The sequence below is a fragment of the Typopeltis vanoorti genome, chromosome 13 (assembly GCF_054136105.1).
Source record: "Typopeltis vanoorti isolate ZY-2024b chromosome 13, IOZ_Tvanoo_1.0, whole genome shotgun sequence".
Lineage (NCBI taxonomy): Eukaryota > Metazoa > Arthropoda > Arachnida > Uropygi > Thelyphonidae > Typopeltis > Typopeltis vanoorti.
This window is the reverse complement of record NC_143561.1, coordinates 99,204,132-99,230,483: the sequence shown is the minus strand read 5'-3', so window position 1 is coordinate 99,230,483 and position 26,352 is coordinate 99,204,132. Positions and strand designations below refer to the sequence as shown.

The following is a 26,352-nucleotide window of genomic DNA, read 5'->3' as shown; positions in this document are numbered from 1 at the left end:
TTCTGATTAATGAAAAGGACTTTGCGCTTGAAGAATTGGGCAACCATCAAAGGAAGTAAAATAACGCAGAAATGAATGAAACTTTCAAGTTGCTTTGATCCTAACAAGTTGATTCTTTCTTGTATATACAGACGAAATTTCAATGGATTCACTGCTTCTTTGAAAATAAAATAATCATAAAAAAAAGATGACAAATATATCAGTGATTATTGATACGTGCTTGAGTTAGCATTCTATTTTGAGGGAATTTCCCCCCTTATCTTGGGGTATGGAAATTTTAATGCCTGGAACGTAATAAAATGCAAATAAATAAGCGATATTTAAAACCCAGATCAGGAGTTAACTCATCAATGGGAGCAGGAGTTCTATTTTCAGAGAAATGACGTCATCATTAAAAATAGTACTGATTAATAAGCATGCATTAGTGGTTCTTATATATAATCCCCCCCCCATGAATTCCCATATCAAACATTAAATATAAACCGCATTCTTCATTTGTGTGAAATGATACAATGATACTTGCATAAGAATAAATTTTGTACCACGTCTGTTTTGTGGAGTAACTGCTTGTTCCTTCAAACGTAATAATTGCTTTGAAATTACTAAATAAAACAAAACCAAATTAATAAAAAAAAAGATGATTTTAATTGGTCAAGTTTATCAAGTAAAAAATAATAATTTTAAATTTTATAAATATTTTCAAATTTGATATTTGATGAAACACCAAAATTTAAATAATATAAAATATATTGATATTTAAACATCGCTTCAAGGTGAAGCGTATGCATTTCCCCGTGTGGTTGCCGGGATAAGAATAGTACCAATGCAAATCCAAGCATGTCGTAAGAGGCGACTAATTGGACGCTGAGATTCGAGAGTTTGAGTTCGCTCTCTTAAGGTTTTTGCCTTAAGGGAGCAATTTGAGTCTCCGGGGGAAGTGTTCTCCTGCACGGCCCGCTGAGGGGCTTTGTGGGTGAATGCTTTTCCTCGGAAAAAATATGAGCGGTTCTGCTCGGTGGTGGTGTGTGGGTGGAAGGCCATCACGGAGTGGAGCCAATGCTGAGATGGACGGTCTTTCGGCCACTATTGAGTGGTCTAGGGATCGTCTTAATTTTTAGAGATTGGCTTTACTTATGTATCACCAATGTAGCTAATGCATGTCGTACGAGGCGACTAAAATTGGTACCCTTGGAGAGTAATGGATGGCAATGCTGTAGCCAATGAAGTTCTAACTGAGGCTCGGCTATTGCTGTTACCCTCCTGCCATGATCAGAGCTTTAATTTAATAGTTCAATAACACCTTATCCTTTCACTGTCCTCTACAGACAACGGGGAATATGAAAAGCAATATTGCTTCGCCCCTTTAAGCCAGTCCTTATAAGGATAAGGTGAAGGGTATCTGATATAAGGATAAGGTGAAGGGTATCTGATTTAGAGATACGATGATTAACACTCTTGGAGGGTAATGGATGGCAATGCTGTAGCCAATGAAGTTCTAACTGATGCTCGGCTATTGCTGTTACCCCTGCCATGATCAGAGCTTTAATAGCTCAATAACACCTTATCCCTACATTGTCCTCTACAGATAACGGGGAGGATGAAAAGCATTTTTGCTTCGCCCTTTAAGCCAGTCTCCTTATAAGTTGATTGAAGCAATTGCCAGTTATCAATATTACTAAAAGTTAATTTAGAGCCTATTAATTAATCTGAGAATAGTAATTCTAACCAAGACACAATCGGCTCTTTGTCTGAATTTGTAGCCAACACATCTGCTAACCTAACGGACGTGTGTGGCTCACGATCCAGAACACCTTTGTTAGCATCTGTGTTTTAAATGCATTAACCTCAACACATTTCCGTTTTATGAGGCGATTAGCTTTATTATGTTTAGAGGATGTTCGATAGGACATTCTATACGATATCGCCAGTAAGTAGGTCGCACCTTGGATTGTTTAGTCTATATTTGAGAGAGAGGAAATAACATATACATACATCTATCGGAGTTAAATGAGTAATATTGTTGGTACTTTTATCGATCACAATTCCCCGCCCCCCTTTTTATCCAATAATGAATTTATTTCAACCGTTGATTTTCCGAGATGATTTGTCCCAATTAAAATCCGTAACCTGACATTGCCTAAGAGGCATTTGTGAAACTCAGAGATTAACAGTGTATGTTGCAATCACGTAATTCTTGTAGCTGCTTTTCTGCCGTCCGTATACATCTGTTATTCCTCGGCTCTGCCCAGACAGATTTTCATGAAATTTAGTATACGAGATTATGATTAAAATCCTCATCCTATTGGTTCCAAGCAAATCATGGTGGGAAAATTGGGCAAATCTAATAATGTGCAATATCCAAACACTGCTCTGGATTCAGTTGTTGCGGTAATAAATAACATCACGTCTTATAACCATCTATAATCATTTATTTACTTGTTAGGATTGTCCACCACCGTTTGTTTTGTTATTTTTTTATTGAATTTATTTTCACGACATTTTCTACAATAACACAAACGTATTCTTTTATTATTATGTTACATATTTCGTATCGAAAATAGATAGAAATAAAAACTGGGATTATAAACATCGATGTTAATTTCATTTATTCATAGAGAGAATTAATTAATTTTTTATTTTTTATTTTTTTTATTTTTTAGTCGGCTGTAACTAACGCTGAGATAGCATCACGATAAGGACACTAAATCCCCCAGAGTCGAGGATTCTAAGCAAACGTTGCGAAGAGAAAGATAAAATTAATCTTAGAAGGCGAAGTTATCACTAAATTGTGGTCTGAATTGGCCAGAATATACACAACATCAACAGTAAGACATCTAGAATGTTTGGACAGTGATTTGGATTATTCTGATAGGACATGCTAACAATCTGTCGACATACGCTAGTGACAGAAGATCGGCATCTCTAGATCATCTACTTCTCCTTGCTTGATTTTTTTTTAAGGTTAGTTAAGTTGAAATTAGGGAGGACATGGAATATAGAGTAATGAATTCCTAGTAAGCCATAGAAACGGAGAATTTCTTCGAACTGCAATGCAAATCGTGGCCTTCCCCATACCAGTACTTGGACTACCTTCAGGCGCACCTCGCAGAATAATGGCAGCAACATCAATTCAGTAGCTAAATCGGTACAGTAGCATTATATTGGACCGGTCTACAGAATACCCATTTTGAAAGTAGTGCCCTCGAAAAAAAGCAACGTGGGGTCTCTCCATGATGTCTGAAGTAATGCTAAAAACAATGCTAAAATCATCATCATCATCATCATCATCGGGATCTTTGATTATTGTTTTGGGTTAGAGTTTACCGATCATCGAACAGCTGTTAGTTTAAACTTCCTTTCATTCAGATCGAATGTCGGTTGGCTGTGGCAACTGACGACATCATCACAAACCCACGAAACGACAGAATTAGTCTTTTATAACAGAAAAATGTGGCTTATCAATTTATCTCACGTACGAATTGGTTATTATTGTTTTTAAAATGTATTTAATTCAACGTTAGAATCGAATTAAATGCAATAACAATACGTGCAATAATATTATCGTAAACAATTCAATGAATTAGTCTTAAATTGCTCAATCTATGAACACCGGAAGTCTAATTTTGCTACCACATTTACTTTTTTTTTTTTTTTTACGTTTTTAAATCGTGAGTTTCTAACTAAATAACTTCATTAGTAATGAGAGAAACTCTATGCCGATTCCACCCTAACTTCACGGCCATCAGGAGGAAAAAACCTACGTCGCATATCATCCTACCCTTCCTCATTAGCCAAACAAATGCTAATCCACAATGCAAATCTTTTGGTAGGTCGGTCGCTGTCCACCAGTAGTGGCGTCTTTCTGATGCGATCGATAAATGGCTTTGTAGCGTGTCGAGGCAGCGCTAATGCATCTGGTTGGCCAACGTTCGCATATAATTATTGGAATTTGGCAACACGCCTTCGTCTATTGATGAAATATGCATATTTTACTGATGAGATTTCTCTCCCAAGATTCTTTTCGATATACACAGTACCACGCCTTGATCATATGTCCTTTTTAGTTGTTGTTTTGTTTATCTTTTGTATATTTATATTTATCTGCATCCATTACTTTTAGAAAATAATCGAACTATATTATATTTGTCCTCAAGAAAGTAATAAGTTTCTATACAGATATGATACTAACCAAGATTATTAAAATATCCCCTGCAGTAGTTCTACTAGCGCTACATAGATCGATATAAGAATATCAGTTGTCACTTTTAATTTCGATAAACTAAATACTTCTACAATAAAAATAAGAAATAATATATCACATTACCAATAAGAAAATTGACACAAGTCAAAAATAAATTTTTTTTAAGGAAAGACAAATATTCGTATCATTTCAATAATATTTAGTGTTAGAGACTAAGAGATGGCGGCAGTTGTCTGCCGTACTCTCTTCTCTGGATAGCGTTTAAAATTACTGATAATCTTGGTCTAACTATTTGTGATTGACAAAGGGTAGAGATTGACTTTCTTTAATCGATGGTCAAGGAGGCTGTCTGTAAGACAATGCTATTAGATTTATTTCTCATTTGAACACGAATTCCTCTATATTATGTAAGACTATGCTCTCTCATCAGAAGACAAATGTTATAACATTAAATGAAAACCCAAAGTAGTACAATAATACAACAAGAGTGATGTAACCACTAAATAATTGCAATAACCCAAGAATACCGTCACATCGAGAAATATGTCAACTTTGTACAGGAAAAAGAGATCAAATGGATTTAAAAAATCCTTTAAAAAAACACAACACAGAATGTCACACTTTTCTAGAGCGAAAGCATTATTGCCTCTTAAAGAGTTTGGATGTAAGTGAATAATACATCAAGAAAAAGCCAATATTCACGTGATCTTTTTATTGAATCGGAAAATTGTGATATCTTTTGATGTGGGGATGAAATATACGATATGTGTATTTCAGGATTAAGATTAAAATAGCATTTTCCTACCATTTAAGAAGCGCTAGTTTTTTTTTTTTTTTTTTTTATCACGAGCATCTTCACTTATCTGTATATAAGTGTGTTAAAATGTTGAATTGATAGTATAATAGATTATATAATAAACCACAACAATATATGCCAAAGCGGTATAAGAAATAATCTCATCATACTACTAATGCTTCTAGTTTGGTCTCAAAATATCATACAAGGGGTTCACAATTGGTCCCACTAGTATGTTGCGTGTGTGTGTGTGTGGTCACAGATTACCTAATGAATTATATATATATATATATATATATATATATATATATAAAAGAATGCTTCATCTAAAACACTGGAGCGAAGTGATTAATTCGAATTATTTTAATGGACAGTAGTCGTAGTAAACAGCTACAGACCAGAAGCGGAAGAATACAAGCTGAGTCATTTTTTCTGCTATGTTAATAGACCAATCTAATAGCAGTTAGACACGCTATTCAGTTACAGAATTTCACCCGGATGAAGTTTCCAAGCCTCTATCCGGGTATCAAGAGGGTGAAGTACACTTAAGTATTAAGCCCATTATTGTTCTGTCACATAGCATTCAGTACTATTAAAAACTCCTCCTATAACTTGCATGTAAGGCAATATTACCGTCTCCTAATACTGCTTAAAATTACACACAAAAAAATAATCCACCTTACTCATAATTACCAATTGACAACAAAAAAATAAAAAGGTGGGAGAGAGAAAATGATTTTTATTTTTGAAATATTTTTCTTTTTGTAAATTTTATAATTTTGAACCAAAATGTTTATAAATTACAAAGTTTTTTTAAACTAGGTTTCTTTTAAAATGGATATTTTAAATTTAAATGACATTTTACGTTGCATTTTTCTAAATGGTCGCTTAGAGCTAGCATTGCCCGTTTAGTTCTGCAATCTTCCTTATTATCTTAGTCTCATTTCAGTGTATCTGAAACGCCAATGTTTACTTTAGCAATTCTGGTAATATAATTAACATACACAGTTTAGTACCTCACGAAATTAAACAAATATTATTAACTAGTAAAACTTTGGAGACATTGGGATATCACATTGCAATTACAAAGATGAGCATAAAACTAGGAGAAGCTTCCATCCTTGACAATCTATGATTTAAATAACGCCTGAAGCGATCATTATAAATGTTAGAATGATACACGAAACAACCAACCAATTAAAGGAATAAAATCAGGTCAATTAAATGTTCTGATCTCCTTTGTTAACTGGCAAGTTTTACATTTCCTTTTAGCTTGCATAATGCAACTGACAACAATGGATCAATTGCATCTTGTCATAGAAGCGCTGACATTTTCCAACAATGGGACACGAGCTGTCTATTGTTTGGTGACGTAACAAATAAGACACGCTACAATGACAATGGTAACAATTAAGCGATAGATTTAAAGTAATCTTGCTTTGATTCGTCTGTATTTGTGTGACTTATTTTTCACTTTAAAGGTCAATATTAGAATAAATAGAGATTGTAACAACGATATCATATTAATAGATTTAATTATATGTTTCGTTACATTATTTCTTCTTTATTTTTGTCTTCAAATATAGAAAAGTAAAGCTGATTATGATATATATTTTTTACTAAGGTTTAAAAAAAAATCTAGTTTATTTTTATTTTTATTTTATTTTATTATTTTTTTTATACAAAGTTTCACAGAGCGAATAGTTGCCACAGCAGCGAATCTAAACCACAAGTTACCAAAATATTTTTACTATCTAAACGATAAATGGCCGAAGTCGCATACATGCTTCTCTAAAAGGCATCAGATGACGAGTTCGCATAATTTAAGGATACAATGACAATGGAAATTGCAGTTGAAACCTGACTGGAGCCGAGAATATATTTTTGAAAAGTACAAGGGTCAATTTGTGTCATATTTTCTTGAAATAGTGACTGTCAGTGTTAACAACATGGATGACTTTCAATTTGTCGGTGCTCTTGGTAGTAAACGTTTGGCTGAAGGAGTCGATTGCTAGTACAGGAGTGAAATAGTGTAGTCAGCGGGTGTTACTTTTCCAAATAAATAAATAATATTTCGATCTATGCATTTGTAAGTATTTTTAATATGTAATATTAATCAGCAACTGCAATAGGGGTATTGGAATTGATGGATACTCATAAGTAGTTAGTATAAAGAACCACAGGATCAACAACAATTTATCACTGCCATGAGGTCATGGGAGTGTAGCTATTATGCCATACTCCCTTGAGACATAACTTAAATCTGTAGCTCAAATATTTTTGGACTATCTTTTCAACGAAACCAGAAAGATATCTTATAAAATGAATTATTTTCGGCCTGATTGGCAGAGCGGTGAGCGAGTCCGCTCTCCAGCCAAAATGGCTGCGGGTTCGAATCCCACAGTGGGCATGGATGTTTGTGATTGTCTGTGGAAATACCAGTGGTGGTGGTAGATGGCGTTGGTGTAGTTGCAGTTAGTTGTAGTTGGTGGAGACAGACAGCTGTAGAGTAGGTGTCCTCCCTCAATGAGTCTTTGGACTCCCTGGCGGTCCAATAATAATAATAATAATAATAATAATAATAATTTCATTTCCAGAGTATGTAGGTTCACTCTACATCGATGAATTCTTTGTCTGATCAATGTAATGTTATGCTTCCGTGTTGCCATGGCAATCACAGGTTCTGCTTCAGTCTGTCACAGAATAAGCATTAGGTTACGTTGTCAATAACGAAATAGGCGAACTTTTCGCAATTCATTGATTAGCTGTGCTATGCTCCTTCCTCACTGAAATTGCCCTACATTTCAATCTTATGTATATACATCACATATCACAAGTATGCCAGTGTGTGTGTGTGTGATTTTTGTTTCTTCGTTGTAATTTTTATAATTAATTTTTATTTATCATATATAATTTCCTTTTTATTTATTTATTTTTTTCTGACGAGAGCGTTGAACCCATTATTCGTATCGATCTGCTGCTTTTATTATACTTCTTCCGCGAACATAAAACGAAAAAAAAAAAAAAACAGCGAAATGTATTCCATTCGCTAGCACTTTTTAAACATCTATGCAGCACAGCGGGGGTGTGGTCACAGCTGCACGAAAACGCTGCTGATCCTAAGATTGATCGGAAGGCAATTTTACGTTTTGTGTGTCATAGAAAACCCAAACTCTTCTCACTGCGCGTTAGTTCAGTGAAGGGGGATTACCAGCGTCTAATTGGTGAGGACGCTGCGCGTGCTATCAGATAATTAGGAACGCAGCGAGATACGAAGACACTAAAAGAAGAAAAACGCCAAAGTAGAAATTGGCTGGATCATTTTGTCGACCTAATAGAAGTTGGGCTCACAGCGCCATCTAGTATCTGATCTTTTTCTCTATATGCTTCTAATGTTTTGGTTTATTATTATTATTATTATTTTAAAATTAAGAGTAGGCACCACGGATCAATCTTAGGACATTCTACTACCTTTTTTTCTGTTTATGAGAGGATAAAACAAATTTTGACACAACAGTCGCCTTTTCTGGAATTTCGTGTCGTGCATTCTTGAGATTTGGACAACATCTATTCCATCATCAACATCCTAATATCGTTTAAATACATTTACGACCTAGAAAAGCCATAAAACTCCGGTGATTTCGTACTAGATCATTCCTAACATACCAAGTTGGTATTAGAAAACAAATGAGGTAAATGCCTGGAAGTGGCACTAAGGGTTGACGTCCTCACCTTTTCTTACACTACCTGTTTCTTATTATCAAGAAAGAAATAGTAATTTCTTCTCAGAACTACGAGATATGCATGCTGTCAGAACTGTTGAGATTAGATCGTAAAGGTTCATATGTTTCAATGAATAACCTATCAAATTTAATTTAACTATATATTGTCTTTTTTTTTTTTTTTTTTTTGCTGGCTTTGTGCCAACAATGAAATAAACAAAGCATTGGAGCATGCGCAACTATGACTATAATATTAGTTAAAATTTCTGGCCTGCTTAAAAACTGCATACGTGAAATAAACAGAACGTGGCGCATGCTCGACTACGCAACAATGAGGATGAGTTATCGTCTGCTTAACACTGCATATTTTCGTTGGATTTAGAGTAAGTCCACTACAATGGTTTTTTTAAGTCTGATTTGTAATGTGATTGCCACGGAATATATTTTAATCTCAACATTATAGGTTAATAAAAGTTGAGTTAGTAGAATGGGAATGCTGTATTGCACTCAGACAAATACTGAATGCACATAGGTTTCCTTTGTGATTTTACAAGGGAAATTTGGGGAACAGGATCGTCTCTGAGATGAGAATGCACTAAAAAGGATGCTTGGCACAACAAAATAAATAAATAAATAAAATAAAATAAAAATAAAATAACAACCAACACGCAGAAGTTAAACTATTTTCACACCGGTGTTGAATTTTTGAATACATCGAGTCCACAATTCAACTGACAGCCGAGGCCATTCGAGTGTTTAGCAGTCTAAGCACGCGACCGTATGAGTTTTGTGGCTGTCCACTGCGTCAATCACCGAGCTAGTGGTGTTTGACACATGGCAGCTATAATAAAATTCACTCGTGGTATCAAGTCACGTTCCACTCCACCTCGAGCAGTTCCTGCACCGTCTAGTTTTATAGCGAAAGGTTCAAAAGCCACCTGCAAGCCCTAACTCATAAATAGTAGCTCCAAACGGTTTATATAAGTCATAAGCGGGGGTGGTATGTTATCAGGTATGGCATATTCTTTACTTCGAAAGATGGTCTTGAGTGTGTGGAGGAGTAGATAAAAAGATAAGAGGGCGTGAGAGGCGTTCTGCAAATCATTTGCATAATGATTCGTTCTTTCTGGATTTTAAGCCTCTGCATATATTTAAGATTTAATATTCTGATTCTACTGACGTTAAGCCTAACCACATAAAAATATATATTTATGAAAAGTACAATAAAATAAAGAAGGATTTCATTAATTGTTCAAATTAATTCTTTTCTCTACAATGTAGATTTCCTAATTGTCTATCCAGACGATAAAGTGATGATGTAACATTGTGACTATTTCATTGTTAAGCATTGTCAGTGTACATCATTGTTTCAAACAAAGTAACAAAGATTAACAATAAAATCACGTAAGCAATGATCAACAATTAATAATACTTGCTAAGTATTGTTTTCCCAAGCGTTTTTCATAATAATTGTTTTATTATTAGGATAATGCTAAAAAAAAAAAAACCACAGTTTATAATGACTAAATTACAGCAGTTAATCATATCCCTTTATCTTTAATTGCATCGAAGTTTACTAAACACAATTTCTCACATTAATACGAATTTGTTTTTACACCTTGGAATGTAAGGATGCTGTATATACGCTGCAGTAAATTCTACACATGCAGGTATGACAAATGACAACTTTACTCCTTGAAGTGGCACCATCTATCGGCACGAAGATGAAGTAGATTTATCATCAATGTATATAAAATATATTTTACTGTCTATTATATATATAAAGGTTATCAAGAAAAAAGATAAATTAAGGAATTTTTCAATATTATACCTTTTTCAAAAATTTAGTTATAATTATTTATAAGAGTTATGAAAGAAATAATTGCATTTATTAAAAAAAATACATTCGTTTTACAATTAACTTTTGTTCCTATAGATACTATAGAAACAAAAGGGCATCATTTATGATGCAAAAACAAAGAGAAAAATCCTCCTAAGCAAAAGGTTATCGTGGACGTTTTGGATCGGGCTGATCATGCTTGCATTAGCAGGTTTTTCAGAGTAAAGGTTATCACCACTGGCTCCATTTCGTGTTAGTAGTATACAGTCCGATCATTCATTTGTCACTTGTGGCAGGTTCAAAACGTGGGTCTGCAAGGCAGCCTCGTGATCACAATATTAGAAGTGAGCACTTAAGAGCGTGATGGGAATAAGAAATTACAGCGGGAATGTGTAAGTTGAAAAAAAAAAAATCCCTTGTCAGGTTCCTATCATGAACTATGCCTATTGCATTACACTTTTAACTTTTCGTGTTGGGAAAAACGGGCGTGTCAGATGGAAGGCATATCTAACACCATCTGACAAACGTTGGAATGAAAGTTTTTTTTTTTTTTTTAATCAGTATTTCAGAGTTTAAATTTCACAAGGTGCCTGCTGCTTGTAACATACACACACACACACTGGGTAGTTTGTTGTGTTTGATAGTCTCAACAACGTGGTTCAAATAAAGGATATTTTAGTGGGCCAAATATAGGCTTTGCTGATAATGTAGTGATAATGAGAATAGTGTATCATTATGTTTATCATTCGCTAACACATGAGCAATTTTTAAAGACAGATTTATGGGAATACACCATGGCTCCTAAATCTCGCGACTCTTCAAAAATAGGCTGACTAATGCGTATTAGTGAACTTATTAGCGATAAAGATGGTTATTGTACTGAAGAAGTTAGAAGAAGATTAATACTCGGAAAGAAAGCAATGACCAATTTAAGCAAGATCTTTAAAGATCAAGATATTAGCCTCGCAACAAAAATCAGAATCGTGAAAGCAATGGTGTTCCCTGTGGTGCTGTATGGATGTGAAAGTTGGACCCTGAAAGAAGGAAGATAGATGCATTTGAATTATGAGTTGGGAGACGAAGAATGGACTGCAAAGCAAACCAATAAATCAGTGATAGACAGAATAAAGCCAGATTGCTCCCTTGAAGCTATGATCATCAAGTAAAAATTGTCATACTTCGGACATATTATGCGAGCAAATGACAGTCTGGAGAAGATGATGATGCTTCCATCAACTTTAGACTTCTATCAAGTCTAAAGTTGATGGAAGCAGGAGAAGAGGAAGACCAAGAATTAGATGGGTGGATGGAGTTAAAGAAGCAACTGGAGTGCGCTTGGAGGTTCTGAAAGACATGGTCGGGGACAGATCGGATTGGAGAGTGTATGTTCGGGGAGTCGCCAGGAGTCGGAAACGACTCGATGGATCATAACACACACACACACATACACACACACACACACACACACACACACACACACACACACACACACACACACACACACACACACACACACAATGCGTATAATGTATCCTTTTCAGGATTTAAACTAGTAATCAGTAAGTAATACAACAGAATCTGCATATTGTCCTAATTTAACCAATATTTTGTATATTTAAATACACAAAACAAAGAAAATATTTTAAGGAAATATTTTCTTATTAGTACTAAAGCAAACGTGGTTAATCAATGCAGTTAATTTAATTATTATTATTATTAAAATTATCTTTTTAATGTTATTTGTCAAACATTTTTATGTATTTATGTATATGTTATTTGTGAAGCTTATTGCAACATTCCTATGTTTCTTGAATACCGACTATCACGCCACACAGCAAAGTATAAAGGCAAGAGAATGTACGTAAAATGACTGTAATTAGGTTCAATAGTCGACTTTTAGCAAGCTGTTATTATAGGCGACCCCCATCAAGCTGTAAATTATTGTTAGGGAATTATCGCCAAGAGAGGCATCAATCCAACAATACTCGGGAATTCGATTTGAATGGTGCTGGGCTCTTCGTAACTGGACAGTAGATCGTTTAAGAGCGTGTCAGAGTAAAGATTATCATCATTGGCTCCATTTCGTATCGCTAGTATGCAGTCAGATCATGCGTCACTTGTGGCAGGTTCAAAACGTGGGTCTGCAAGACAACCACGTGATCGCAATATTAGGACTGAGCACGAGCGTGATGAGAAAATGTTTCTCCTAATCTGAACTGGAACTCTCCTTGTAGGCAACACACAACTGGATATTTTTGTGCTGAAGGAAGGATTAGGCCAAAATTCTGGTCTGCTTATCAACATTTACAGGAAGCTGTGGATTGAAAAGTGTCACCTGGAATGTCGGTGAACAATGTATTGGGGATCACGAAAATAAAGGATTGCAAAATAGAGATGAATACATTTTACTTTTTACAAGGCAGTGTACATCTATTACATTAACCTGCGTTGTACAACTTATTCTGTTCACGATTTCTAACTAATCAATTGAAAGGAATGTATATATATTAAAATGGGGATTTGGATGCTGTTGGACTAAACCTATCCATAGGATAAATCAGCCATTTTATTATCTCATAAGACACAATAATATCTATCTTATGCTTTTTGCCAACATTCCTATATGAAAACATAAAATAATTAAACATATATTTATATAATTTTTTATCTTCACGAGTGCGATCCTGTGTTTTCTCTAATTAATTAGCATTTTAATTTTTTAAAGTATTGTTTAATTAAAATGTTTTAACTTATTCTTCCTTTACCTCTAAATCCATAGTGGGTCGCGATGGTTCTTGGGGCACATGTTCCCCAGCCACCGAGTGGTGACGTCTTGGTTGCGAACGCTTCATAGAATGGCTTCCACGGGACCCATTTGGAACTGGAGGACCTTCTTCTATCCAGTCGTTCTGTCTAACGCCGCTAGGAGGAGCTGAAAAATAATGATTGTGTCGATGATTATTTGTGACAGAAAAAAACTCCCAATAACAGTAAATGACATAAAAATGAATGTTTAATTAATAGAAAAATAATTAATATTAAAATTTAATATAATGTCAAAAATATAATAATAAAATTAAAATAAAATAAAAAATAATAAAAATAAATAATGATAAATAAAATAAAAGAATAAATAAATAGATAAATAAATATAATCTAAAAATTAATAGAAAATAAAATAAAAACAGTAGATTTCGAGTTCTATCTCGGCTACTGTTATTTTCACTGAAGAGCTTATAAGAGTAACGAAACACTCCACTCAATTGAGAAGATCGTACAATTCAGAACACTTTAGTAGTTGCTAAGGTCCTTTATTTATTGAAAGCAATTGTAACGACCAAACACAGACCATTAAGCCATAAACAAACACATAAAACACAATAATTACTAGCAAGGGATTACATTATCCCACAAGTCATTATGGAATATGGCACTCTTGAGATGGCCCTTTGATTCGTTTAGAGCAACGAGGTGCTTGATATAAACACGACTTCTCTAGCCCTGATTGGAATTAAAAAAAAAAAAAAAAAAAGAAAGATATAACATTGTGCAATAAATTTATATATATATATATATTTTTTTTGGTCATCTACAAAATTTAATGACACAAATTCAAGGCAATAAAAGGAATTAGAATTCACAATAATTAAAAATCCTTCTCTAGTGACCAAATGAGGAATTTTCAAGCAGCTTCAAATAGCGCAGTAGTGTCACACCTGGCGATAAAAATCATCTCTCACCTAATGAGTTTTTTTCACACTCACTAGTCTGATTGAGTTCTAAAACGTATCGTTATCTTAATATTATTTGAATCACCACCTTCCAGTGAAAAGTCTATCATTTGTTGGATATTTTAAAAATGTTCCCTCCCCCCTAGTCTATAATAAAGATCTTATAGAAATGCTTCAAACTTAAAAAAAAAATATTATAACACAAATCGGGGAAAATGTAATTTATGACCAGTGTTAATTAAAGGCATCTTTAAAAATTAGGCGATCCCCCGGACCACTCTCTACGAGTGACAGAAAGATCGTTCATCTCAGTGCTGATTCCACTCAGTGACAGGCTCACCCCACCACTCAGCAGAACCGCTCATATTTTGCAAAGAAAAGTACCCATCGACAGGACCCCAACGGTAAACACTTTCCCCGGAGACTCAAAATGCTCTCTCAAGGCAAACAACCCCGAAATCTCCCCCCCCCTTCAGCTGAGGCCAGACTCCGAAGAAATCTTAAGAGTGCAATCAGTAAATTAGGATCATTTGTCATTTCAATTTATAAATGTTACACTTTCACAATCCATTATGTTAAAATTAGAGACATTATATACGATTCTTATCATTTACATTTCTTTCTATAGAATGAATCTAGCTGATTACAAGAGATTATTTTATTGGAACTCAAAAAATATATCTTACTTATTTTTTTTATTTTATTTACTTCTCTTTTTAATAAGAAATATACAAAAAGTCCTGATGTTCTTAACGTATTTCTCTAAAGAGACATTAAGAACGATTTTTAATAATATAACACAGTTCTCTGTTTAGAACCTAAAAAAAAAATACTCTACAGTTAACGATTTAATTTGTGCAAACAGAATTGGCTATTTCAGATTTCTCAAATAGCGGAGTAGTTATTTGAGAAATGAAATGCTTAAAATTATCACACCTGGCGGCAAAAATCATCTCTTACATAATTTGGTTGTATCTTCTTTGACAAAGCCAAAAAAGTTTTACGATCCACAGTGCAAAGGAATACGAAATACGATGTATTTTATTTTTGTGTGATAATACTAGTCTTTGTCTATCAGGGATTAATTCATCATATTTAGTAATAAATTAAAACTTGTTAATTTAAGAATATAATTTCTTGAAAAACATAACGTAAATTATAAAAAAATAAAAAAGACTTTGCATATCTATTTCTTTTCAGTAGTATTTTAATAATAAGTTAAACACCTTTTCTCTACTTACATGTAGAAAATATATGAATTATGAATTAAAGATTTTAAGCATTTCATTTTTCTATTAAATATATATATATACTTACATTAGTGTGTTAGTTGAAGAGGTCCTTAGTTTAGGGTAAATAGGGTAAATATCAGAAAATAATTCGCGAACTGAACTTAGAATTCGTATTATTAAATTTATTTCAGAGCGTCATATTGACTTACTGCAGTAAACACCATAAACTAATGAAGAAAGTAAGTTTAGAATTATTCATTCCTTTCCGCAAGAGAGTTGATTGTATTTTCAATTTGCATTAATTAAAAAACAAACGCGTGCTTATTTTACTCTATCGAATAACGAATAGTTGGTAATTATTTAAATTCAGCTCCTCTGAGGTTAGACCAAAAGCTAATTGCGCAATAATCGATATCACGAATGTTCACTAGATGGCGCCACTATTCACAATCGAGATTACTGACGTGATGGTAGGACCTTGAGATTATATCTTGGAGTTATAACTTAATTAAGCAAATTAGAAATGCTGTAAATTTAATTTAAATAAATAAGTATATTTAAACGTGTTGAAATCAAGTAAACAACTATAAGGGCTTTGAAACAATCATAAAAAGTTATGGATGTATCGCAATTTCTTAATATTGTGACGTCGTTTACGTAAACAATTATATTTGCACAACTTGACACGATATTATCAGAATTTGGCAATAAAATGATCGGACTTAAACTCAAAATTGAGAAATTGTCTATTTAAGCCTAAAATAAAATATGCTCAGCCAGATCAGGATTACCATATGAGTACAGATGGATCAAAGCAAATGTCTTGGTGATATCTGCTTGTAAAGCTCATCTAAAAGCAACTTTACTGCCATCTTGTGGTTAAAACGAAAAGCAATCCAACCAATGATTGATTTGTTATATATTTCTATTTTTACACAATCGAAACAAAGTCCCTTTAAAAATCAAACGTGTTGAAAATGTCTGTTTTCCAAAGGATTTTTGCTGTTTCGTTTTCCAATACTGTCTTGATTTTATGCTGCCACCAGTTACTAGAGTTAGGCAAACGGTATTTTTGGAATAGATATCAATGAATTGGATCGATCACTTACCATGGTGGTATTTATACTAACTTTGAAGTATCTTGCTGTCAGCACTGATGAAATCTTCTACAATTTCATCTTTCTGATCGCAAAATCTTCAATTTTTTCTTCAAGAGTTTGTCCCAGTTTCCGTCTGTCTACCTATTCATCTTGGCAGACACAGTCGGTCAGCATCACTACGTGGATATAATGCATGATGCACAGTCATTAACTTTCGAGTTTTATGGTCCAGTTTGTTCAATTTCCTATGTCTGCTGTGTATCGGATTACTTGTACATCCTACGAGTTCAATGCTCAGATTGCGCGTTCAATCCATTAAGTTTTGACGATGCTATTCGATGTAAACTGGTTAGATGCTTACGTGGCCAAGTCCACGTAATGCGCAGGGGCGAATTCTCCATGCTTGCTGCGCAAGCTCATTTATTGAGAAAGAAGTAATATTTATTTGTTTATAAATGCACGCATTTATAAGCATTCCATTTAGGCTTTTATTTTTGTAGACAGAAGACGTCTTAAGCTTGCGCGGCAATAATTGAGCTTTGCGTTGTGTGCCGATGCTTGCTCGTCTAGTGAAAGCTACCTTGGCTTGCTCAATTGCAGGCGCTTCCAGGTCCTCGCAGCAGCACTGTGATTTCATGCACGCGCATAAGCCATTTCACGTCGTCTCACTCTGTTGCCTAAACACAGCAGTCAACGTAGCTCTAGCCAGTGAGCTTCAGCCAGCCTTTACAGGTGTGCGTGTTGCTTGGGAAAATTAAGTCAGAACCAACTTTTTATGACGATGTTATTGACCAGTTTATAAAGAAGAAGAACCGTAGGGTAGAATTTGTATTCAAGTAGCTAAATTGAAAAAGATAGAATATCATTTGTAAAATAAATGTTGTATTTGTATGATTAAATGTACATAAATTTCTAAATATATAATTTTAAATGGTCAGCAATTCATTATTTCGCCAATCAGACTTCAATCACACCTCTCACTCCCTGAATGATAACAAGAGCAAGCGTGAATTTCGAGACTAGCATTCGCCCTTGATAATGGGTCTTTGCCAGGTGGGTTCCAGTTTAATTTTATAGCTGTGCATTTACTTATTTACTAATAACGACATTTTTCATTTATTTAACTTTCATTTCTGATTCATCATCATTAAATTCCAGACATGTTTTCTCAGGGGGGATGTAGATGTACAGGAACGTTAATTTCGAACGAAAGTTTTCCTCCAAATTAACCTACACATCAATCTTCCTCTGGGTCTTTTTCCTGCCAACCTGGTAGAGAACCCTTGCTTTGCTAATCTTTCCTCTCCCATTTTGTTTAAGTGACCATACCATCTGAGATTAGCTCTGCTAGCACATTCCTGGATGCTGACAATGTCAAGTTCTTTCCTAATATCCTCGTTTTTAATATGATATCGCCATTGATGCCATCTGTTCACGCCCCTAATCTTACTTCTGATGCAGCTATCAGATTCATAAGTTAAAATTGGTTTGAACAATGTCTTCTATACAGCTAATTTAGACTTTGGGTAATTTTTCTCTTATTCCGTTGACTTCAGATTTATTCAACTGGCTTCCTACCATACCAGTTTTGTTGATTCTGTTGTCTATTTCCATATTTAATTTACCATCTTCACTAAAAATCGTGCCTAAGTAGCTGAAATGTTTTAATTTTCTGATAATTTTTTTTCTCTTTATTTAAACGATGACATTTGCATTTATTATATATTTCTTTCTTTTTAAAACTGATTTCCTAGTTAGTGATTCCTCGTCAGTAACAATTTTGCCTTCCATCTGAAATTGTCCAAAAATGAGTAATATTATAAACACGAGATGGCAGCAGCTGACAGAACTCTCCCATGGCATCTTAAGAGCCCCTGTGTTCGCATTTTAATTAGTACTTAAATTAAGTTTCATTGGCCTGATATTTTCCGATGCCGAAGATTATGCTGTCATAAATTATCTGATAAGTTTCTAAAATTTTAAGATATTTTCTATATTTAGCTATAAAACATAGAAGGATCCATAAGATTTTTCACTTTATTTTCTTATTTATGCCAAATTGAAGCCTTCTAGCTCTATATTTTAGTACACTCAGTTATATCGAACCAAGGCCATTTGTATGTTAAGTTGGATATTGTGTTTTTTCTTTAAAATTTCCATATAACCATTTTTAACTTAAAAAAAAAAGAACATGACAATATCACATAATCCTATTTTTAAATATAGTTGCCTTTCTCGGTAACTCAGTTAACAGAATCAATTGCTTGTATACTGTGAGATTGTGGGTTCGGATCCCGAATAAAGCATGAATATTTGCAAATGTTCTAGAAAAGCTCTTTGAGTTTATTAGGTTTGTCTTCAAAATTATATTTATAATGATTATACTTCAACATTAAGGCAATTTCTCGACTGACTTTTACATTTAGTGTACTAGAGAATAAATTATTTTGCAGATAGATTGAGATATACTTAGTTATAGAAACAAACAGACATTTCTGTAACGCTTAGGGAATTGGGTATTAGAAAGGTGAATATGAATTCTTAATTCAGTGAATTACTGTCCTTATTATGATTAAAAAAAAAAGAAGAAAAGACTAATACATTCATTGTTAAATTATTAAAACTGTAGAAGCGTAAATAAGAGTGTTAAAATTACATTTTATCATTTTCGAAATTATAAAAATATCACAGGTCAATAGCGGGCCTTTTTATTTTTTTTGGACTATCGCTTAATCATTAAAAAAAAAATTAAAGAAAAACAAAGAAAAGGAGCAAAAAGAGGGTCAGAGAAAGGTCAACATCAAGAAAAGGATGAAAAAAAAAAATCTCTAATATAAACGGTTCTAATGTCACAAGCTCAAAGGGGAGTCACAAACTACTCGAATCCGTCAAAAATTTTGGTCCAAGAATAGAGTTCGGTCTACCCATAGTTATATATAATGACCGCCGTAAAATTTGGTAATACCAAAAACCGGAGAGAAAGACTGACATTTTTATGCGAATATAAATCATAAGCTATGGCTGAATTTTGTTCCATTTGCGTTTTTAGCCAGCATGTAGAAAGATATAAAAATCCTAGACCTCCTTTATTTTTGCACTCTGAGATCAAGCTAACTCATTGGCTATCACAAATAACTGACAGTTGGATGATGCTGCCATCTGCCGGTCAAACGTGTGACTACACATTTCGGTAATTATTATCATCAGTTGACGACAAAGTGTTCTGTAATATTTTCTTTTATATTGTTTGGCACAAAATTAAATTTAACCAAGATTAATTGTGTAAGCCATTAAAATGAAAGAGAATAACAAATCGAAAATTTCCAAAAAAAAAAAAACTTTACTTCCGTTTAAAAAGTAATATTTTAGGTTTTTGAAGAGGGAAACCATTAATCTTCCGCAATGCCATCGTTTAATTGTATCAGATAACATCTCGCAAAAATAAGATTAAACTGCAGTAACAGAAGAAATCAATAAATTGTAAAAAAAATATCGCCAATGCTGGGTATCTATAAGAAAAAAAAAAAAAATCTCAAAAATAAAAATGTTAGCATTAGGGTCCATGAGATGGCAGCACTTGTCATTCGGTTCTCTTTATTGGTTCATAATTCTGTCATAATAAATAGCCATAAATCTCAACTCCTTCACATTAACACACATTACAAGTAATTATAATAATAATACACATGAAAAAACAACAACCAGTCTATCCTATGTACAAGACCCGTTACATAAACTTCCATACAGTATTTGTGGTCCCCATACTCATCATGCGGCATTAACAATGCCTAACATTAAAGTATACAAATAGCAAAATAAATAAATAGCAATTATACACGTAATCATCTTCACATAAGCTATATATTAGCTCCGATGCAATACCTGGACTATTAATATATAATGACGTCAATTAAAAATAAATTCCGTCAGCATTATGTAATAAATATATCAGAAGGTAATAATTACAATACAGTTTGTTTATTTGTGTGTGTCAGCGCGGTTAGCCTAGGGTACATGCTTCGCCTGGGGAAGGAGTGTGGACAGCAGGTTCCCCCCCCCCCCCAGTTTATCCGAGGGTTTTTCCTCCCGCAAAACAGGCAAACCGTCCCCGTGAACACGCGATTTGACAGACATGGGATACTACCGGAATAAATAGTAACCAATCCATTCCGTGGGATTATTGGTTGCGGAAGCTTACGCGGTAAAATGTGCAGGCCTGCGCGAAAGCGTAACATACGATGATGTTGTAAACATCAGGTATAAATAATAAAGTTTGATTGATTATTACTAAAATTGTTGTTGTTACTATTATTAGACTAATTAATATTAGAGCCTTTGTAGCTCACTGGATGTGGCACGTGCACAGCACTAGGCCACCGAAGAATGGCGACCGAAATTCAATTCTAATCGCCAACTAGAATTATCTCTATGCCTTTTTTTTTTTTTTTTTTTTTTCGATCGGTAAGAGCAAGAAAATCGACCGTAGAACCCACAGTATATCAAACAATATAGTATTAGCATTAGGGTCCACGAGATGGCAGCACTTGTTATTCGGCTGTCTTTATCGGAAGCCGTAAAAGGTTGGGTTAGCTATTTGTGATTGGCTACTGGTGGAGATTGAACTGCCCCTCCCCCATCTACAAAAGTTTGATAGGGCTACAAACGGGGTCGCATACTCCCTACAAGGGAATAAAAGGCATTAGTGGATTTATCATTTATTTATTTTTAATAATAATTATTTTAAACTTCTTAAGTACTCTCTCAAAGCCCCTTAACCTCACAGATTAAGACCCACCATGTTTTCTTTCCACCCAACACGTACATTACTATTCGATTTAAACTTTCTATTTTTTCTTCTCAACCTTCCCTCCAGAGCCCCAAAGCAAACGAGGGCATTAGGAATATTAAAAATGGCCTGCGGGGCCACCTTGAGCGATGGCTTATACACTTTTAAACGAAAACTTCTATTTAATAAACCGTACGAGATCGTCCATCATGCGTTCCCCATTTGCAGGGGCAACTCTAACATCCCTCGAATTAAAAATCGCTTTGCGTGCTACGCTAAAAATTCAATTAATAGTATTCGTATCGGAAATCGATGCATTCCACGGAATGGGAAATCTTTTAGTAATGAGACGCCCAAGTTTGAAAGCGATATGTCAGAATGAGTTTTTTTTTTTTTTTTTTTCTCGGTTAAACTTCTGAAAAATATTTTTCATGCACAGTTTTTCAATGCCACACGTATTGCAACTCAACTGCCATTGAATAAAACACCAGAGAAAATTTTCGTCCAATGTTTGATTATTTAATACAAAAGTAAACATAATTACGTTATACAGTAATTACATGCTGCAAAGTCACTTAGCTTTATTGTCCACGTGACAATTTCCTTCCCCAATTAAAAAATAAATAAATTAAGAACAAACACTGTTATATTAAGAAATGGCCCAAAGAAAATCTGAATTTCAATCATCTTTGTCCGCATTGTTGATAAAATACACTATTGTTGTCTTTCAATTATTGTCTGCATATTGTTTGCTTTAGCAATCGACATTTGTAAGGCAACAATAATAGGTAAATACCATGCACTTTCAAACAATGAAATGTAAGTTGCAGAAGTCATTAGTTTGTTCTACGGCTTATATTTCATTGTTTGGCTTATACTAGTCGAATTATAGTTTATACTGTCCTGTTTTTCGTACCCACGTAGATTCAGATAGTACAATTCAGGATTTCGAACGAAATAGGGTGGTTAATTATTCTGGTGTCTGTTCTCATGACCGGTTTGCCTGTTTGTGAGATAAAAAACCGAGAAAAAGATACCACCGTATAAGACAGGCCAACTCACCCTTACTAGAAGAGCTCTAATGAAGATTGTTTGCATCATAGACGGGGTTCGCACCCATGTTCTTTCCAACTAAAGTGCATCGTCAAAACAGACTGAGCCATCGAGGTTCTAGTTTATACTAGTATAAGCAAAGTTTGTCCAGAAATGTATGATATAAAGGGATGTTTTTGGTAAACATTAAAAGAATATAATCGAGGTGTTTTGTAAGCGCATAAAAATTAATAAATAATTATAATAATAAATTCTGTGTGTTTCAAATTGCAGCTAGTCAATTCCTGATTTTCTTTCAGATAGAATGGTGGATTGTAAGCAGTAAAGAATCTGCATGATTTTTTTTTTTTTTTTTAATGATCGAAGAGCCAAAGTCTTTCGATAAAGAGTTTATTGAATCGCCATTTGAAGGAAGAAATTAACAGCTCCAAAGCAAACAAGCATAATTATGAAATGTTTGTTTCGTAGTACTTGCATTGTGACGTCATTCTTTAACATAACAATTGAGCTTGAGCTGTTTTATTCAGCAGACAGACCCCAGTAAAAATTCATTGTGTAACCAAATTTGAACAAAATGAATAAAACCATCGTTTTAAAGCACTAAAAAAAAAAAAAGGAGAAATTGGGCTTCTCTTTCCCTTAACCCACACAATTGAACACCTACTTTACTCGATTCGTCTAAAAATATTGATATCTTGTGAAACATCTCACAAAAAAAAAAAAATCCAGGTACTCAGGTGATAAGTTTAAGACATTTCAATTTTAACATTGTTTTAATATTAAAATTACTAATCTGAAAATTAAAATTTAATTCTAGAATTTGACAAATACTTTCCTAAATTGTTGTTATATATACCTAGTAGGATTTAACAGCACGAGATGGCATCACTTGTCTGCCTTATTCTCTCCCCGATGCTCAAAAATCAACCTTAGAACTCACTGTTTCAGACTAACATACAGCTGTTAAGATTTAGTTCCATAAGATGGCGGTACCTGTCTGCCGTCTCTCCTCGTAAACCTTCGATTCACTGATAGCTGAAGACCAGCTGCCTATCGATCTTACAAACATGTTACTTAGGGATAACAGAAGTTTCTATTTCTTTTGGGGTAAAAAAGACGTTAGAGGGGGTTATTTCATTTTTAAGGGACTCATAAGATATATATGAGTATATGAGACTCATAAGATGCAACATGAGTTGTATATAGATGCAACATGAGTTGCATCTATATACAACACAGATACGACCAGCTAATTCACTTCTCACTGAAAAATATAGAAATTTATTGCGTTCTAGACGGACTTGGCTTAAGCGAAGGGCATCAAGTGAGCAATAGGGGCTCCTGTATAACATTGGTTAACTTAGCGCTGTTTGAAACATTTCCTATTCCCATTCACAGGCAATATTTTAGCCTTTTTTTTTCAGCCTCCATTAAAGGCTAACTAGTTTATTAAAAATATTAGAATTTGTCTGCTGATATTGTCTACATTGGTTGGATTTGTTTTCGGTTGATTTTGTTTGCACAGAATAGAGGGAGGGAGAAAATAAAAAAAAAGCAAGCTAGGAACGTTAAGTTCGTTTTCCGAAGTAGAATATGGTTAAACGAGGCTTCATTTATCAGTTGATAGTGCAAAAACATGGACGATATACAAGGCATATTAAGATAAATGACTTCCTATAAGGAAATGGATTACTAGCCATGCTCGGAAGAAGCCAAGGGAAAAGATAAGAAATGAGATAATGGACATAAGGAAATGTAGTGTGGATAATCGAAAAAAAAAAAATGATAGTATGGCCATGTCGAGAGAACGGAATCGGAAGACTCCAAAAAGCAATTTTAGAATGGGAGTCCTCCTCGCCCCTCGAGAGACTGAGGAAGGGAAAACTTGAATCGAATTGGGAGGAAATATGACTACATAATTAAAAAAATTAGGATTAAGCTCGAAATTCCTATTATCAAAAACAAATTTTTATTTTGATCAATATCAAAAACGCTTCAACAAACGATTGCATTCTTTGCCTTTGTTGCAGAACGAGAATGTCACGCGGAGGAATCGATTGTTAACAAGTCATGACACCTGGTGTCAATAACTGAAACTACGTACCCTTTGAACATTTCACTATTACACAATCCGAAGCTAATATTGGCAAAGCCAGAACACGCACGAAAATGAAAAACAAAAATAATTAAAATAAAAATAAATAATAGTTATGAAACAGAGTTAAAATAATAATAATTATATTCGAATATGGCCAGGTATTTAATGATTTTGAACAAATTAAATGTAAAATATATATATATATATATATGTAAAATATGATATATATATAAAACTTCTTGTTAAACATGTCTCAAAAATACGCAAAAAGAATGATAACAGCAAGTATGTCAAAGAAATTTATTCATTCTTTATCTCGCTCGCTTGTTCCATACTATCGTCAAGTAATACCAAACCAGACATTGAAGTTTAATGGGATGGGAAGCAACAGAAAATTAAACTTGGCTACGAAACTCAAAAAAGCATCGTTATTAGAAAGAAAAACAGTAGCGAAAACACTGTGGATGATAGTTTTCTCATAAAAGAACCGATTCTGCGAAAGCGAAGGTTCTTTATTATCTGTCACACACCGTAATCCTGGACTCCTATTGTTAGCTACAAGCTCGAGTCTACCTATATCTCCGAAAATGTCAAAGTAATGAACCAAAAAAAAAAAAAAAAGTGGGAGGGACGTGTAGGGGAAAGATGTGTCACCGAAAGGCGACAGCAAAATGTCTGAGGTAACAGAATGCCGCCTGCAGGCTGCTTCTTTTGTTGCTGTCATCTGTGTTATTCGGACTAGTACTGCGCCCCCTACTGTCATTTTTCTTCTTTTTTTTTTTATTGTTCTTAAGATGTGTTGTTTTCTTTTTTATTCTCCGGTATTGTGAAAGGCCTTGATAATCGTCTTCATAATACGAAAACAATACAAAGTTAGTTTCATAAGCGAAGTTACTCTCAACAAGTAAGAAGTAATGAGTATCTTATTTAAAAAAAAAAAAAAAGTTGAGGAGGGAGTTAAAGTAATTAAAGACAGCGGAATGGATAAAATGAACATTTATGGCTAATTAAAATAAAAATAATTAGGCGTCCGCCTTTCCGATACTCAAATAATTAGGCACATGCCTATTAGATACTGAAATTATCGATATAACTTTATATACTAAAAATGACTTATTTTTTTATTGCTAATAATTTAAGATATCAATTGACATCTGAGCAGAGCATGTGTTGAAGCAGTTATTATTATTATTATTATTATTTTTTATCTTTCTACTAAGGCAATGTTTCCCAACGTTTTTTGGATCATGACCCGCCTCAAAGATTTTGATGCCCCCCCCCCTCTAGCATAATAGTCAGCCAAGTTCTGAAAAAGTATAATATAAATAGGTACTTTAAATAAATAAAGGTAAAACTGTTTTTAATTTGACTTTCTTCAATGAATATAAATTTTATATTACACTTTGTATAGTATAAAACATAAATCGAACTGAACTCGGGAAAATAAAATCCAAGTTAATGCGATCCTTGAGCTTGACGTCTCCTGCAAAGAGTTTTTATTTGAGGTACTGATTTAGTCATTTTCAATCTCAAATCTCCATGGTTTGCGATATCCAGATGATTTTTTTTTTTTTTTTTTTGTAGCAAGTCATTTACAGCACTCAAGCCACATTCAACTAAATATGATGACGGGAAGGGCAACAGTATTTTTTTTTTTTTTTTTTTTTTTTTTTTGCGCAAAACTAGTTGAATTTCGGTATTTCGTTTCTGTAAAAAGCCATGCCATTGTTCCTTTTATGTTAAATATATTTTTAATAGACTCATCATTTTGCTTTGCTGAGAGTTCTTGATAC

At 33.9% G+C, this 26,352-nt stretch overlaps 1 protein-coding gene across 22 annotated transcripts in view; it reads right to left on the bottom strand.

The window, feature by feature from the left end:
* Positions 1–26,352, bottom strand: part of LOC150100409 (coiled-coil domain-containing protein AGAP005037-like) — a 1,356,304-nt gene that overhangs the window by 586,971 nt on the left and 742,981 nt on the right. For all 22 annotated transcript variants that reach the window (XR_016549297.1, XR_016549300.1, XR_016549298.1 and 19 more), the window contains one exon: positions 13,325–13,491. Coding sequence is in view for 17 of the 22 variants with exons in the window: in XM_090403260.1 (XP_090259386.1) it covers positions 13,325–13,491 (167 nt within the window). In the remaining 5 variants the exon portion in view is untranslated. The remainder of the gene's footprint in view (positions 1–13,324; positions 13,492–26,352) is intronic.